This window comes from Panthera uncia, chromosome F2 (assembly GCF_023721935.1).
Source record: "Panthera uncia isolate 11264 chromosome F2, Puncia_PCG_1.0, whole genome shotgun sequence".
Lineage (NCBI taxonomy): Eukaryota > Metazoa > Chordata > Mammalia > Carnivora > Felidae > Panthera > Panthera uncia.
This window is the reverse complement of record NC_064812.1, coordinates 39,864,308-39,878,140: the sequence shown is the minus strand read 5'-3', so window position 1 is coordinate 39,878,140 and position 13,833 is coordinate 39,864,308. Positions and strand designations below refer to the sequence as shown.

General features: G+C 41.4%; 1 protein-coding gene across 3 annotated transcripts in view; it reads left to right on the top strand.

Moving 5' to 3' along the window:
• Positions 1–6,065, top strand: part of SDC2 (syndecan 2) — a 100,604-nt gene extending 94,539 nt beyond the window's left edge. For 2 of the 3 annotated variants that reach the window (XM_049633071.1, XM_049633070.1), the window contains exons 4-5: positions 2,286–2,421; positions 3,306–5,862. In XM_049633071.1, the coding sequence (XP_049489028.1) occupies positions 2,286–2,421; positions 3,306–3,469 (300 nt within the window). In that variant the 3' untranslated portion in view covers positions 3,470–5,862. Of the gene's footprint in view, positions 1–2,285; positions 2,422–3,305 lie in introns of all 3 variants that reach the window. The other variant, XM_049633069.1, reaches the window with a different exon arrangement.
• Positions 6,066–13,833: the final 7,768 nt, after the last annotated feature.

The following is a 13,833-nucleotide window of genomic DNA, read 5'->3' as shown; positions in this document are numbered from 1 at the left end:
CATTGATGGGAGGATGGGGAGGGGGCCCTCAGTGTGGGTGGCACAGTTCTCCAGTGTGACTGTTGAAAGATGCATTTGGCGTTCTGCGGTTTTATTTGACCGCTTGTCATGGCTGAATCTCTTGTGACCATTAGGACCCACTAGCTTGAGGCAAGAAACCCAGTTTTGGCTTTCAGTGATAAAAATTGTACCCTAAACAAAATCTAATGTGACAATCGAGTTCTGGTCAGTTGACAAGAACGAATTTAAAATTGATTTCAATTTTTAAAAATTGGCCTTAAGGAATTAATTGTGTCAGGTCTAGATAAAGAAGATAGATAGATGTTTGGCAGATGAGCTCAGAAATTAAGAATCTCCAAACATTTTAATATATGTATATTCCTAGTATCATTTATGTTCAATGGAGTGATTATTCATTGCTTCATGAGAGATTTATGGCATGCTACTCCTCATCCTAGGTACTGATAATGATACTATTGATAATTAATGATTTAATTTTCTTATAGTTCCATGGTACGGCTTAGTTAAGCATTGCCTCTAGGATACCATTAATGTCAACTTTTGAATGGGTCTGACAGTGGCATCAGCGTCACTGTTACAGATATCCTATCTGGTTTGTTGTAAATTTATGTGACAGCAATGAAAAGAACCCAGGTGTTTGTTGAAGCAGAGCATTACTCATCATCTTTTACTTCGGATACATTTCCAAGGCATCCCAACAACCAGACGTGGATGCAACAGATCTTTGACTTCATTTAATCATCTGTGTTGCCTTTTTGTAATTTCATTTTGCACATATCCACAAGAGTTAAGGTATTTCAGATTAGTTCCATCCTGTAGAAATAATCCTTCTGAATCAAACCCCTCCTTCTATACAATAAGACATTTCAATTTAAAGGATAAATGTTCCATCCAGAACACCTGGAAGTTTGTGCACTGATGGACTGTCCTTGTAAGAAGATGGCGGCCCCAGTTTAGTTTCTTTGGAAGCCTAGTGTTCAGTTCACTGAGGCAGGGACCCATGACCTCACATACTCTGGAGTTCAGATGGATCTACCTGGTCTGGTTAGTGGTCCTTCCTGGATATACCAGTGACCTTAAGCCACCCCAAAAAGGTGAGGTCTTTCCTTTTTATATTTAGACTTGAGTAGACAAGTAGCTGGCTCCCATTTTGGATGAACTCTGGCCTTCAGAAAGCAATGTCACTTAACTGGACCATAGCTGAGAGTCCTAATGAACATGGACTTGGCTGTTTGTAGGCAGACTAGTAGAGCTGATAAGGATTATTGTCTATAATAATAGCCAATGCAGTTGACAGTGTTTTCATCAGTAGTGTCGGTCAAGTAGAACTTCAGCCTGGTAGTTAGAGTTTGCTGCAAGAACGTGGGTGTGATGTGATAAACACCTGAACAGGGCTGTGGAAATGGGGAGCCGAGGAAGATACTTAATATGAGAGAATGGTGAAAGGCAAGTTGGCAGGACTGTGACATGGCAAAACATAGGATTTGAAATGTGCTCAAATAACTTTGGGGGCCCCAAAAGAATAGCTGGTACCATTAATAGACATAGAAAAGAAGATCAGTGTTATTCAGTGCTACAGCCAGGGGTTAGTGTCCTGCAGGCTGCTGGGGGGTTGGGATTAATGCTGGCTGGAGATGAGCTTCTGAGAGTTACCATCTTGGATTTGAGCTTTAGAATTGTGGGATACCCAAGAAGCTGGGAGTGCACGTCACTGAACGGCCACGGACACCAAGGTGCGAGAAAGTGGTATGACTTGGTGTGGATCACACGGGAGCTGCTTATAGAACCCAGACTCCTGAAGTTCTAGTTCAGGGTTTGCTGAAAGTGTAAGAGTGAATAAGTAGAGGGGAGCATTACGGAGTAAGCCTGGGGAGCTAGTCTGCAGAGGGGTAGCAGGGAGAGCCTTGGAGAACACCTGGAGAGAAAGCCTAGGAGGAAGCTGTCATCACAGAGCCCCATGTGGCAAAGAGATGAAGGAATAAGGAGGCCTGGGGCCATGCTCTTGGGTTGGTGTAGCGAGAGAGACTTGTAGCCTGAAGAGTGGTAAGAAAACAGATCTTATGAGCGAGTGTCTTTGCCTATACCTGTGATGGGTGTTATATGAAACCATGAACAGCATGGGTCCATCATAAAACTTGCCCATTGGTGTTTATTCCAATTATTTCCCACATTTTTTTTTCCAAACCTTGGAATATATCTATTGTATCTTCTTTCCAGCACATTATACAGATTTTTTTTTAATCTTTTCCTTTTTCCAATATCAGTCACCTGAAGAAATTGATAAGGAAAAAGTTCACCTGTCTGACTCAGAAAGGAAGATGGACCCAGCTGAAGACGATACAAATGTGTATACTGAGAAACACTCAGACAATCTGTTTAAACGAACAGAAGTCCTGGCAGGTGAGTAACCCAGTGGGGGCCTGGTGGGAAGGTCCTTAAATAGGCCTGTTTGGCTAAGTGATATTCAGAGGTGTAGGCCAAGCTTGCTGAATGTCACCTTCCTGCTGAGAGCAGTCTTAAGGGACAGGAGTTAGGCAAATGTTGTCTTTATTTTCTGTCAGCTCCTTCATCCTACCGCCTGATGCAAGAAGAGGAAAGTTCAGAACTGAATTGGTCCAGAACAACCGGGTGTGGGGGATGGTGGGATTGCAGCTCTATCAGTCCTGCTCCAAGTCATCCTGATGCCAAAATAAATTCAAGAGAAGGAAAAGTTCTTTATGGGGAGGGCAGCTGACACAGAAAATGCCCAAGGCATCAAGAATGCTATCTCGAATCAGAGCTTACCTGATGGAAGTATTATTTGATTTTAAAGGGGAAGATTTGCAAGATTTAAGAACACTTAGTCCTCGAAAGGGTAGTCCCAAAGCCAAGACTAGAAAGGAAATTTGCTCGTTTTTCATATTTACCCTTCCAAAACTTAAGTCAGTTATATCCTGTTATGTGTCTTCGGTGAAAAAGCAATTAGAAGATTAGACTATGAAATGTGAGTACTGAGAACACGAAGGAATTTTAGAGTATGGAGTCAGTTGAGGCCCCAGCCAGATTTTTTCCTGCTGAGGCTTTTGGATGATATTAATACTAATCAAAGAAAGTATTGTACCTTCCTTGGGAATGTCAGATTGGTGTAATGACCCGGTTGTTTCATTGAATCTCGTTTCTAAATGTTTTGGGGTTTTTCAAATGGAGCCTTTTATAAAAGTGTAAACAGATTGGGCCTGACAGAGTTAATTTCTGCAACCTTTGAATCCGTCCTAAAAGTAATCTTCCTTTTTGGCGTGTTTCAGCTGTCATTGCTGGCGGAGTTATTGGCTTTCTCTTTGCAATTTTCCTTATCCTGCTGTTGGTGTATCGCATGAGGAAGAAGGATGAAGGAAGTTACGACCTTGGAGAACGTAAACCATCCAGTGCTGCTTATCAGAAGGCACCTACTAAGGAGTTTTACGCGTGAAACTCCCACTTAGTGTCTCTATTTATGAGATCACTGAACTTTTAAAAATAAAGCTTTTGCATAGAATAATGAAGATCTTTGTTTTTTGTTTTTCTCATTAAAGAGCCATTCTGGCACTTTAATGATAAAATCCCATTGTATTTAAAACTTTTCATGTATTTCTTTAGAACAACATAAAATTAAAACTTAACATCTGCAGTGTTCTGTGAATAGCAGTGGCAAAATATTATGTTATGAAAACCCTCTATGTTCATGGAATCGGTTTAAACTTTTATGCGCAAATACAAAATGATCGTTTTTATCCTACGGTTCGAAGATGAAAGCTGTTTGTGTCCGCGTGTCTCTGATTGACCTTACCAAGTGGTCTTACTTTGTTAATTTATCTGTTCCCCTCTCCTCTGCACTTTCCCTCTTGTCCCTTGAAAACAAAACAAAACTCTATGCCTTTTGGAGCTGTTACGGTGCAATTTGTCTTTGGATAATTCAGATAATGGTAATTTAGTGTATATGTGATTTTCAGATATGTAAACTTTAACCTCCACTTTGTATAAATTTTTAAGTGTCAGACTATCCATTTTACACTTGCTTTGTTTTTCATTACCTGTAGCTTCAGGCAGATTTGCAACAGCAAATTAATGTGTAAAATTGGATTATTACCACAAAACTGTTCAGTCATAGCTATCTAATCAGATCTTCTTTTGGGAGGATTTGATGTGAGTTACTGACGAGCCTCAGCAAACCCAAAGATGCTAACAGTATTTTGAGAAGTTGCTGCAGATTCCTTTGGCCACTGTATTTGTTAATTTCTTGCAATTTGAAGGTACGAGTAGGGGTTTAAGGAAAAATCAGTTTTTGTTCTTAAAAATGCATTTAAGTTGTAAACGTCTTTTTAAGCCTTTGAAGTGCCTATGATTCTATGTAACTCGTTGCAGACTGGTGTTAATGAGTATATATAACAGTTTAAAAAAAAGTTGGTATTTTATAAGCACAGACAATTCTAATGGTAACTTTTGTAGTCTTACGAATAGACATCAATTGTAATTTGGGAACATAAAAACTACTGAATAAATCATGTGGCCTAATATTGAAAATGTCACTGTTATAAATTTTGTACATTTTCGATCAAATGTACATCTACCCTTTGCAAATGACCATCTGCTCTCAAGGATGATGTGGGTTTGATTTCTGAGTGTTCCATAGAGTGTCTGTAAATCAAAACCAAAGAGCTCATCGATGAGGCTGTTTATTACCAGATTCACTTCCGAATTGGCCAGAGGAAATCTGAATGTATCCTGTGTGTGTTCGGGTGTAGATATTGGAAGACTGCCAGGGAAGGAATAGTGAAGTTGGCAGCCTTTGTAGGATAGCTGATGGCAACGTTGAGAGGGATGCCTGCTTTTGCAAATAATTTTTAGGAGTTAAATTCCAAAGAACCGAAGGGGACTCTCCTGATGTCAGTATCTAAGGTTTTGTCCTATAGACTGAAGACTGATTTACCTTGGAAACTGTGCTCCAAATCTCTCCTGAAGCTTAACGGAAGAACCAATAGACGGAATGCCATAGTTCACACCATAGGGAAGGGAAGAAGGGCAGGGAGGCTCTGTGCATTAAAAGGAGGGCCTCACTGCTGGACACTGAAATAGCTGCAAAGCAGGGGTTCCTGAGGAGGAGATGGAAGTATGAGGGTACCCGGCTGGGTATTTCCTTCGAACTGAACATTTCCTTTTCTGTTTTAACCATAAATTTTGTTTTAACGTGTGAGCCGCCCAAGTAGGAAGAACACCGCAAAAACAGCAACCCTTTCAATACATAATGTACTTTTAATAAAGTATGAATACTGCTTCATTTAGAGACCGTTTCCTGGAATTACCACATAACTCATTAAAAAAGTTTTTTTAAACAGCACTCGGAACAGTGTTTACTTAAATTCTTAATGGCCTTAATTCTCAAATTCCTGTCCCATCACTTACAGAGTCAATCCACTTTGGAGTGATTAAAAGGAAGTTCTAGCACCTTCTAAAGTTGCACAATATCCCTCGATTACAGAGGTTAAGAATGTAGTGGGTATACCTCTAACTGTGCAAAAGCATAGTGAAATTGAGTTTGTAGAATAACAACTGCTTGGAATATCCGTGCCAAGAAAAGAAAGTTTCTGGCAAATATTTTGTCACTGCTGTAAAGCAAAATATTTGTTAAAGTGCCAAAATAAAGTCTGTCATGCTGAAAGTAAAAAAAATCATTGTATAGACTGACATCCAGTTTTCTTCAACTGTATGTTTTCTGCCTAGTTTTTATTTTTTATTTTTAAGATGCAGCGACTAGTACTACAAGAAATGTTAGTAACGATTACCAAGTTCAGGAAAATTTTGGTAAAATTATAAACATTAAAGCCAATATGAAAACTTCCTGTTTCCTTAACCACATGTAAGTGATTTCCTTTGTGTGAATATGGCTTTTTGTATAAAAGGCTTGCAATATTGAAATTGCCCCATTTTCGGTGGATGGGGAAAGTGGGATGAGCTGATGTTGTGTGTTTTTGTTTTGCATTGTTTTTTTAAGTTACAGCTGCAGGTACATAGTACCTGAACTTCAGAATTAGGACCTGGTTAATAAAATTGTCATCTATTCACATTGGAAGTTGATAGCTTCAGATTGAATGTTTAGTGGAATTTTGGTGATTCATTTTTGCAAATTAGACAAAAGACCCTTGCTTATTGAGAATATAGTCTGATTTTGTAGGGTCTAGGAGATTAACCTAAATTAGTAGAACACAATTACCTAATTCTGGTTGCCTGAAGGAATGTGAATGTCCTGCAAAGGATGCTGGGTCCTTCAAGAACAGGGACAATAAATAGCAACTTCCTGGTTTTTAGGAGCTTACTTCTTCAGTGTCTTAGACATTTTGAAAACTTATAAGCATAGTGAAATTGCTTATGGTAAAAGCATATGGTAAATTTTTAAGTGAGGAACAAAAATATAAAGCCTAAAAATATTGCAGGGTGAATTTTATGACAATTGTCTTTACAGCTTTATTAGAATTCTATAATGGGGTGGTTGAAAATATTTTTTAATATGATTTTTAAAAGACAATGACTTCTTAAAAAAATTTTTTTAATGTTTATTTTTGAGAGAAAGAGAGCGTGAGAGGGGGAGGAGCAGAGAGGGAGACACAGAATCCAAAGCAGGCTCCAGGCTCTGAGTTGTCAGCACAGAGCCTGACGCAGGGCTTGAATCCATGAACTGGGAGATCATGGCCTGAGCTGAAGTTGGGCACTTAACTAACTGAAGCACCCAGGCGCCCCTAAAAGGCAATGATTTTAAGCAACATAATCTTTTAACTTGAATTTCTAGGTTCTAAGCCTCTGGCAGACATTAGTGAGACCCTAAGTGGTTTTCAATTAAAATTAACCAAGCCAGATGATAAGTGTAGGCTGAATTGAGTAACCATGGAGGTGTTTTTAGTGCTGATATTCTATTACAATAGTGAAAGTTGAGATTTTGCTATTTCTGGGAAGTCAGCTTTAGCAGGCATGGGAAACTTTAAAAAAGAATAGAAAAACTGTGTGCCAGTTAGTGGTAAAAACAGTATCAAAATGAATTTTGTCCCATGCTGTTTCCTAATTCTGGGTGACTTCACTCTTAGGATTTATGGTTCTAAGATTTCATTTCTTTTTGTTTATCCGTTGCATATGGTTTTTAGCAAAGCTTTTTCTGACCAAGGAACCATGGTGGCTTTGGGGGTAACTTGGTTTCCTGTGAATGAGCTGGAAGGATGTATGTGACCCAAGCAACAGTTCTAATGTACAAACGAAGTGAAAGCTTTAGGCTTTGGTGTTTCTGATGGCACAAATGCAAGATTCATTCATTCCAGTTGCCTTGTCAAAGTAGCATTCAAATAACAAATGCTTGTGCAAGTCATCAGAGGTTTAATCAGATATTTGCCTACTGAGTATGCCCTGGGCACTCTTCTGGAAGCTGGTGTTTAATGGTGAGTTAGATAGAGACCGTACTCTCATGGGGTTTGGAGAGGGGTATGTGGAGGAAACAAAACTAGCAAGAATTGCCATTAGGTGGTAATTTCCACAGTGGATACAATGCAGACTGACGTTAAGGGACCGAAGGACTGTATTAGCCAGCTAGGCTAGGTATCCTGCGGTAACAATCTCAAAGTCTCAGTAACTTGCAACAGCAAAGATTTATGTCTTGCTTATGCCACATGTCTGTGGGTTGGCAGAGTTCTGCTATGAATAATTGTCACCCTCAGCCCCAATCTCCGGTCAATGGAGTGCATATTATCTGGAATGCTGCTGGTCACTGTGGTAGAAGGAAAATCATGGTAAGCACACAGTGGCTCTTAAGGCTTCTACCTAGCAGTGACATATGTGACTTTCCACCCACACTTCATTTGCCAAAGCAAGTCATGTGGCCACAACTAACTTCCAGGGTGCAGAGAAGTGCAATCCTACTTTTACCCCAAAGGAGAGAGATGGGGTATTTGTGAACTGCTATGATTATTACAGCCTGGTTAGGAAAGATCTCTGAGAGGGTGAGACCTGAAAGATGTGTGGCCAGCGGTGGTAAAATCAGGACATTCATCCCAGGCTGTGAGAAGCTCTAAGCAGGGAAGGAGCTTGGCATGTTGGAAGAACAGTATAAAGGCCAATATCTGACCTTGGTAGTAGACCATGGTACAAAAGGTGGGGTAAGAAGGCTGAGAAGTGTAATTGCCTCCTTACTGGTCTTCCTTCCCCCACTTTTGTTCCCTTAATTGTATTCCCCACAATGAAGCTAGCCTGATTGCTCTATGATGAAAATTATTTATGCCACTCTCTGCAATGGCTCCTATAGCACTTAGAATACAGTCCTGACTTCTACACCTGCCCTCGAGATCTTCAGGACCTGACCCCTGGATAATCCATTACAAGGAGACACAGTGGGGGAGGGGTAACATGGCCACTTAGGGGATCATTATTGTTACCTAGAGGAGAAATGGCAGTGGCTGAGCCTAAGGTGGTAATGGTGGAGATGGAGAAGAGTGGAGAGGAATTGTTTGGGGAGGAAGAATCAAGTAGATCTTGCTAAAAGGTTGGAAGAAGTAGGGAGTAAGAAAGCAATCAAAGATGACATCCATATTTTTGGCTAAGCTGAGTGAGTCACATTCTGAGAAGGGGAATATTGGGGAGTTGGCTGATAAGAGTTCCTTTTGGGTCAAATTAAGTTAAAAGGAACTATTAGACACCCAAGTGGAGGTGTCAGGTGAACAACTGAATGTAAGAATCTGGAGCTCAAAGAGGTCTGAGCTAGAGATATTAATATGGCAATACTGTCAATCACTTGCCTGTTGGCACTCCCATTTCCTTATTTTCCCTGCTCTACTCTGTGTGGAAGCTGGAGGGCAGGGAGAGGGATGACCCATGCAAACCACGTTTCCCAAGCTTCCTTGCCAACTGGCTTCTAGGAAAGTTTGGCCAATGGAAGGTTACTGGCAAAAGACTACAGGTCAGGAGGAAGGGAAAAGTCAGAGTACTTTTCCCTGTCCCAGCTTTGGGCAGCATCTCTGGCATTAATGTATCTGTTCAATGGTTTGAATTCCCACTAGTTTAGTTTGTTCCTAAACTCTCATGAACCCCATCTTCCCTCTTGGTCTCTCCAGTCTTAGGGAGGGTAGCAGCTTCCTGCTGTTGCTATCTTGCCTGGGTTATTTTGCCATCCCCAGTTTGCTCTTACAACTTTTCCAACATCTTTGTAACTAAGTCCCTGGATTGAATTCCTTCTATTGCATTGCCCAGCATGGGTTCTGTTTTCCTTCCTCTACCCTGACTGATGACAGGAATGAACAGTATATAGATAGTATTAAAGCCATGGGTCTAGATGAGATCATTTGGAGAGGTAAAAGATAAAGAAGGAGGATGACGCTGGGTCTGCCTTCTAGCACAGTCTGTCTTTTTAGAGGAACCACTACCAGATTCACTCTTTAGTACCAGTCACAGAATTGGGTTTACATTTTCACAGATGCTTAGCAGGGAACAACAATCTTTCATTGCAAGGGGGGGGGAGGGGAATCCCCATCATGCATCATACCTCATTTTTGAGCAAATTAATAAGCATAATGAAGTATCCACTTCTACCAGGTTCTTAATAGCATACCATATGAACTGTTTTTAAAAGAAAATAAGTTAATTGGGCAGAGGAGAATTATTTGCATGTTCAGGAAATCTATTATTTGTGTTTACAATAGGAAAATATCAGCAAACAACACAGTCATTTTCCCACTTGTAGCCTTGTCCTGGGATCACTGAAAGCAGGATTTTTGCCTCCTTAATTACTTTCTGCTTAGGTAAATACCAGGGTAAGCTCCCATTTCCTCTGTCTGGACCAATTGCAAGGAAAAGCAGTAAAGAGGATACAAAATGTAGATGTACTTGGTTCCATGTCAGACCCAGAATTTGGGGATTGTGAAGTTCCCTTTTCTGATAACCTGTATCTCAGTCCTTTCTTTTTTTAGTATGTTACCTCTTTTCCGCAGGTGTAAAATAAAAATAACAACATCCAGTGCACTGGCTTATTGTGGGAATTCAGGGAGGCACATTCAGTGAGGTAGCTTAGCGTGTTATCTGGCATCTGGTAGCACCTCAATACGGGACTATTTATTCATTCCTCCACAAAGGGTTTCCTGGGCACTCACTATGTACCAGGAATCGTTCCAGGCTCTGAGAATACAGGAACCAACAGCACAAATTCCCGGCTCTCAAGGAACTTACATTCTAGTGGGAAGAGGCAGACAACAAATGTGTAATGTGTTAACAAAAAGTCATTTGAGCAGAGGCTTGAAGGTGGTGAGGGATTGAGCCATGGTAGCTAGGGGAGGGAGGTCTGGGGTGCTGGGTAGTGTTCCTAGCAGAAGGAACAACTGCCAAGGCCTTGAGTGTGGCAGAGGAGCAAGTGAGCCAGGGACGAGAGTGCTGGGCAGTGAAAGATCCGTGGGCCAGATGGGGTATGTATGACCTTGTAGCCATTGTGATGACCTTAGCTGTTACAGGATTTTGAGCCAAAGGTGATATTATCTGAGCTAGACTTACAATTCATTCTCAAACCTTAGCAGGCATCAGAATCACCAGGAGCTCTTATTAAAACATAGCTTTCTGGGCTCTGCCTCCAGAATTTCTGATTCTGAAAACCTGCATCCATCGACTTTCCCTATGTACAGCTGCTACTGCTAATCCAGGGACCCCACTTTGAAGACCACTGCGTCAAAGGGATTGCTTTGATTATTGGGTTGAGGGTTGATTGCTTATGGGCGATGGATGTGGGCAAACACGAGAGCAGGAAGATTTGTGAGGCTCTTTTGGTACTCGAGGAGAGACCATCATTGTGGATGGAAATGGCAAGAAGTGACGGGATTCTGGAGAGTCAAGGTGGCCACAAAGTCTGGAAACCCAGGTGAATACATAATAAATGACTTATTGACATTGTAGTATAATACCTGATAACAATATGATCCATGTTTCTAAACTTTATGGCCACCCTATACTTTGACAGTGCAGCCAATAGGAATTGCTAGCAAACCCTGTGTGACACTCTTCTTCCAGTTGGCCCCAAGCTCCAGACTCTTCCCATAGGATATCAGAAGCCAGTCATTATTCAGTCCCCTATCAATCCCACTCCTGTCTCTTCACTCCAACCACCTTCAACATATAACTTGTTCCTGCTTTGTGTTATACACACCTGCTTTTACCTTCAGTTCTAAGTGTGTTGAGGACCCAGATCAGGTTTGACTCATTTTGCTATTCCCCCACCTGCCCTTAGTACCTAACCCAAGTTCCTAGCACTGGATGAAAGCTGCATGCGCACATAGCCAGATCTCTCTTATTAGCCTTTTACTCAATTCCTCTCTGAAATCCAGTAAGGTCTCATATGCCTGGGACTTTCAGCCAAACAAAACAAAATGAAACAATCCATATCATGTCAAAAGTCTAAACAGAATTTAAATAAGTAGGCATTCACAGTTATTTGTTAAAACCTTGGGCTTGAACTTCACCTACTTAAAACACAGAAAGTGCTCTGATGGGTTAATGGTTTTCTTGCAGATACATTTTATCATTTTGTAGATAAATATTTAGCATTTATACAGGGTGCTGATTAGCGTTTTCTTTCTTTGTTCTTTCAACATTTCCGTTATTGTGCCACATAATCACCATGCTGGATCCAGGCTGTCCTAAGATCAAAAACTACCCTTTTTATGACCCTCTCTCCCATTTCTGTGAAAGAGCCTGGGCTGTAAACATGGTATGAAAAAAATTCTTATATGCCATCTTGATTGCTAACATCTGTTCAAATTTCCATTCATAAATTTAAAATTCAGGCTTCTGCAGCCATCTGTTTTCTTGCAACAATCTGAAAAGAAGAAAAGCCCAAGGCAGATGTGCAGGTGGGAGACGAGTTTCTGCCTGGCTTGGCCAACTTTTCTGAGTGTTTGCTTTGCTTCCTTTTTTCTCCCTAGCAGAGCACGCATGGCTTTTCTTGCTACAGGGTGGGATTTTAGTCTTTGTGTTGTTGCAGTTTTCTATTCTGCTGGTAGAAGGGGTTAGGAAGTGGCTAGAGTCTTTTTTTATTCCCCACCCTTCTTTTCAGTTCACTGAATCATATTGACCCTATCTTCTAGATAATTTGGGAAAAAAAACTTTAATGTTCATTTTATCATCACCTCCCAATGCCTCTCTTTGGTGTCTCTCTCTCTCTCTCTCTCTCTCTCTCTCTCTCTCTCTCTCACACACACACACACACACACACACACACACACACACTCACGAGTGAAGTGCTCATTTTATGAACAAGAAGACAGGAATGGACATCTTCCTACTGACTTGCTTCAAGTTGCCTGGCAATCACAGCAGACACTGGAGAACTGGAACCCATTGCTCGCCTAGATCATAGGCAATTTTCTAGCTTGCTGGGCCACTGGGCCTCTCATTGGGAATTTCTCTGCGGATTACTTTGGCACGGTTATTGGATATGATTTGGCAGCTGCAGGACCCAGATGCCAAGCTAGGCAATGGCCCTTTTTTATTTTGCTCTTGGCAGTGTCATCTATGTCTAAGGGACTGGGCTGCTTCTAAAGCTCCTTGGCATTCTTCCAATAGTGCTGTTGCAGCAACTGTGAAGTGCCTTCGAAAGCTGACGTGACATTTCGTGGGCCTGCGGGGCTGCTGTCCTCTCTCAAATGCAACTGAGCTTGGGACTCACTTTTAGCTCTATGTTATTATTTTTTCTAGTTTATCTGGAGTAATACATCCTCAGCAAACCACACTCAAAATCTATTTCACTTTCTAATGTCCCTCTCTGAAAACCTCCGCAGAGTGTGCGAGGATCCACCCACCCCAAACCTTAAATAGTCCAGTACGTAAATTGGTGGTTTGTGGGATCAACTTACTGGGTTGTATGTACTCATTTTCGTTCTACTCTGACATTGCTTTTATATATAGCTCATGACAGATGTTCTGACCTCGCTGTGTGACCTGGAATGTGTCATTTGACCATTCTGACAACTTTTTGAAATGCCACAAGAGTAGACAATGTCGAAACCTTGCTCATGCTTGCTGGTGTGTGGATCACTGGGGTGATGCCTGCAATGTGAGGAAGGACAGGGGCCAACACAGGAATATTCAACTTAGGAGTTACCCATAATTCTGCGGTTGTCACCCCATTAGAGGAGCTCTAGCCACTGGTTTCACCAGGCCCTCCCACATTATCCCCAAAGCCCCAGGCCGTCTCTGCCTCCCCCTTTGCTGTCCCTGCCCCATCCCTTTTCCCCATTCCCTGGACTCCTCAGGGCTCAAGACTGAGAAGTGTCCAGACTTCAAATTGCAAACCTTAGCTTCCAGCTTAGTGTCAGTGTTTAAAAGGGTCTGGAGTGCAAATGGCCAGTGCCCAGCTTTGGGCCTCTCTTCCTACTTCTCCATTCATGGTGACATCATTAATTGATCCCAGTATGCTCTCCTGCTAAGGCCAACTTCAGAATTCTTCTCCAGACAGCACTCCCTGTAGCCACAAGTAATTGATTGGAACCAGGTCAGAAGATGAAACCTATTCCCCATCCTCTACCCAGAGGGACACTGACCTTGAGGCCATGGTTGTTCTGAATCAGCCATGTTGTGAATTAAATATGTTTGGTCTATATAAATAGGTTGGCTTAGGAACTAAACCTAATTTACAATATTGTTTTGGTGGAAAATTGATTAGAACTTGAAACATTGGCTTACAAGTGAACTTTTGGAAGGCAATTGGTATATGAATTAAAGTTCTCTCCTGTACTTGGTTATGTGCTGGTAAGAGTGACACCCTCGGTTGAGACTGAGAGTTTGGAC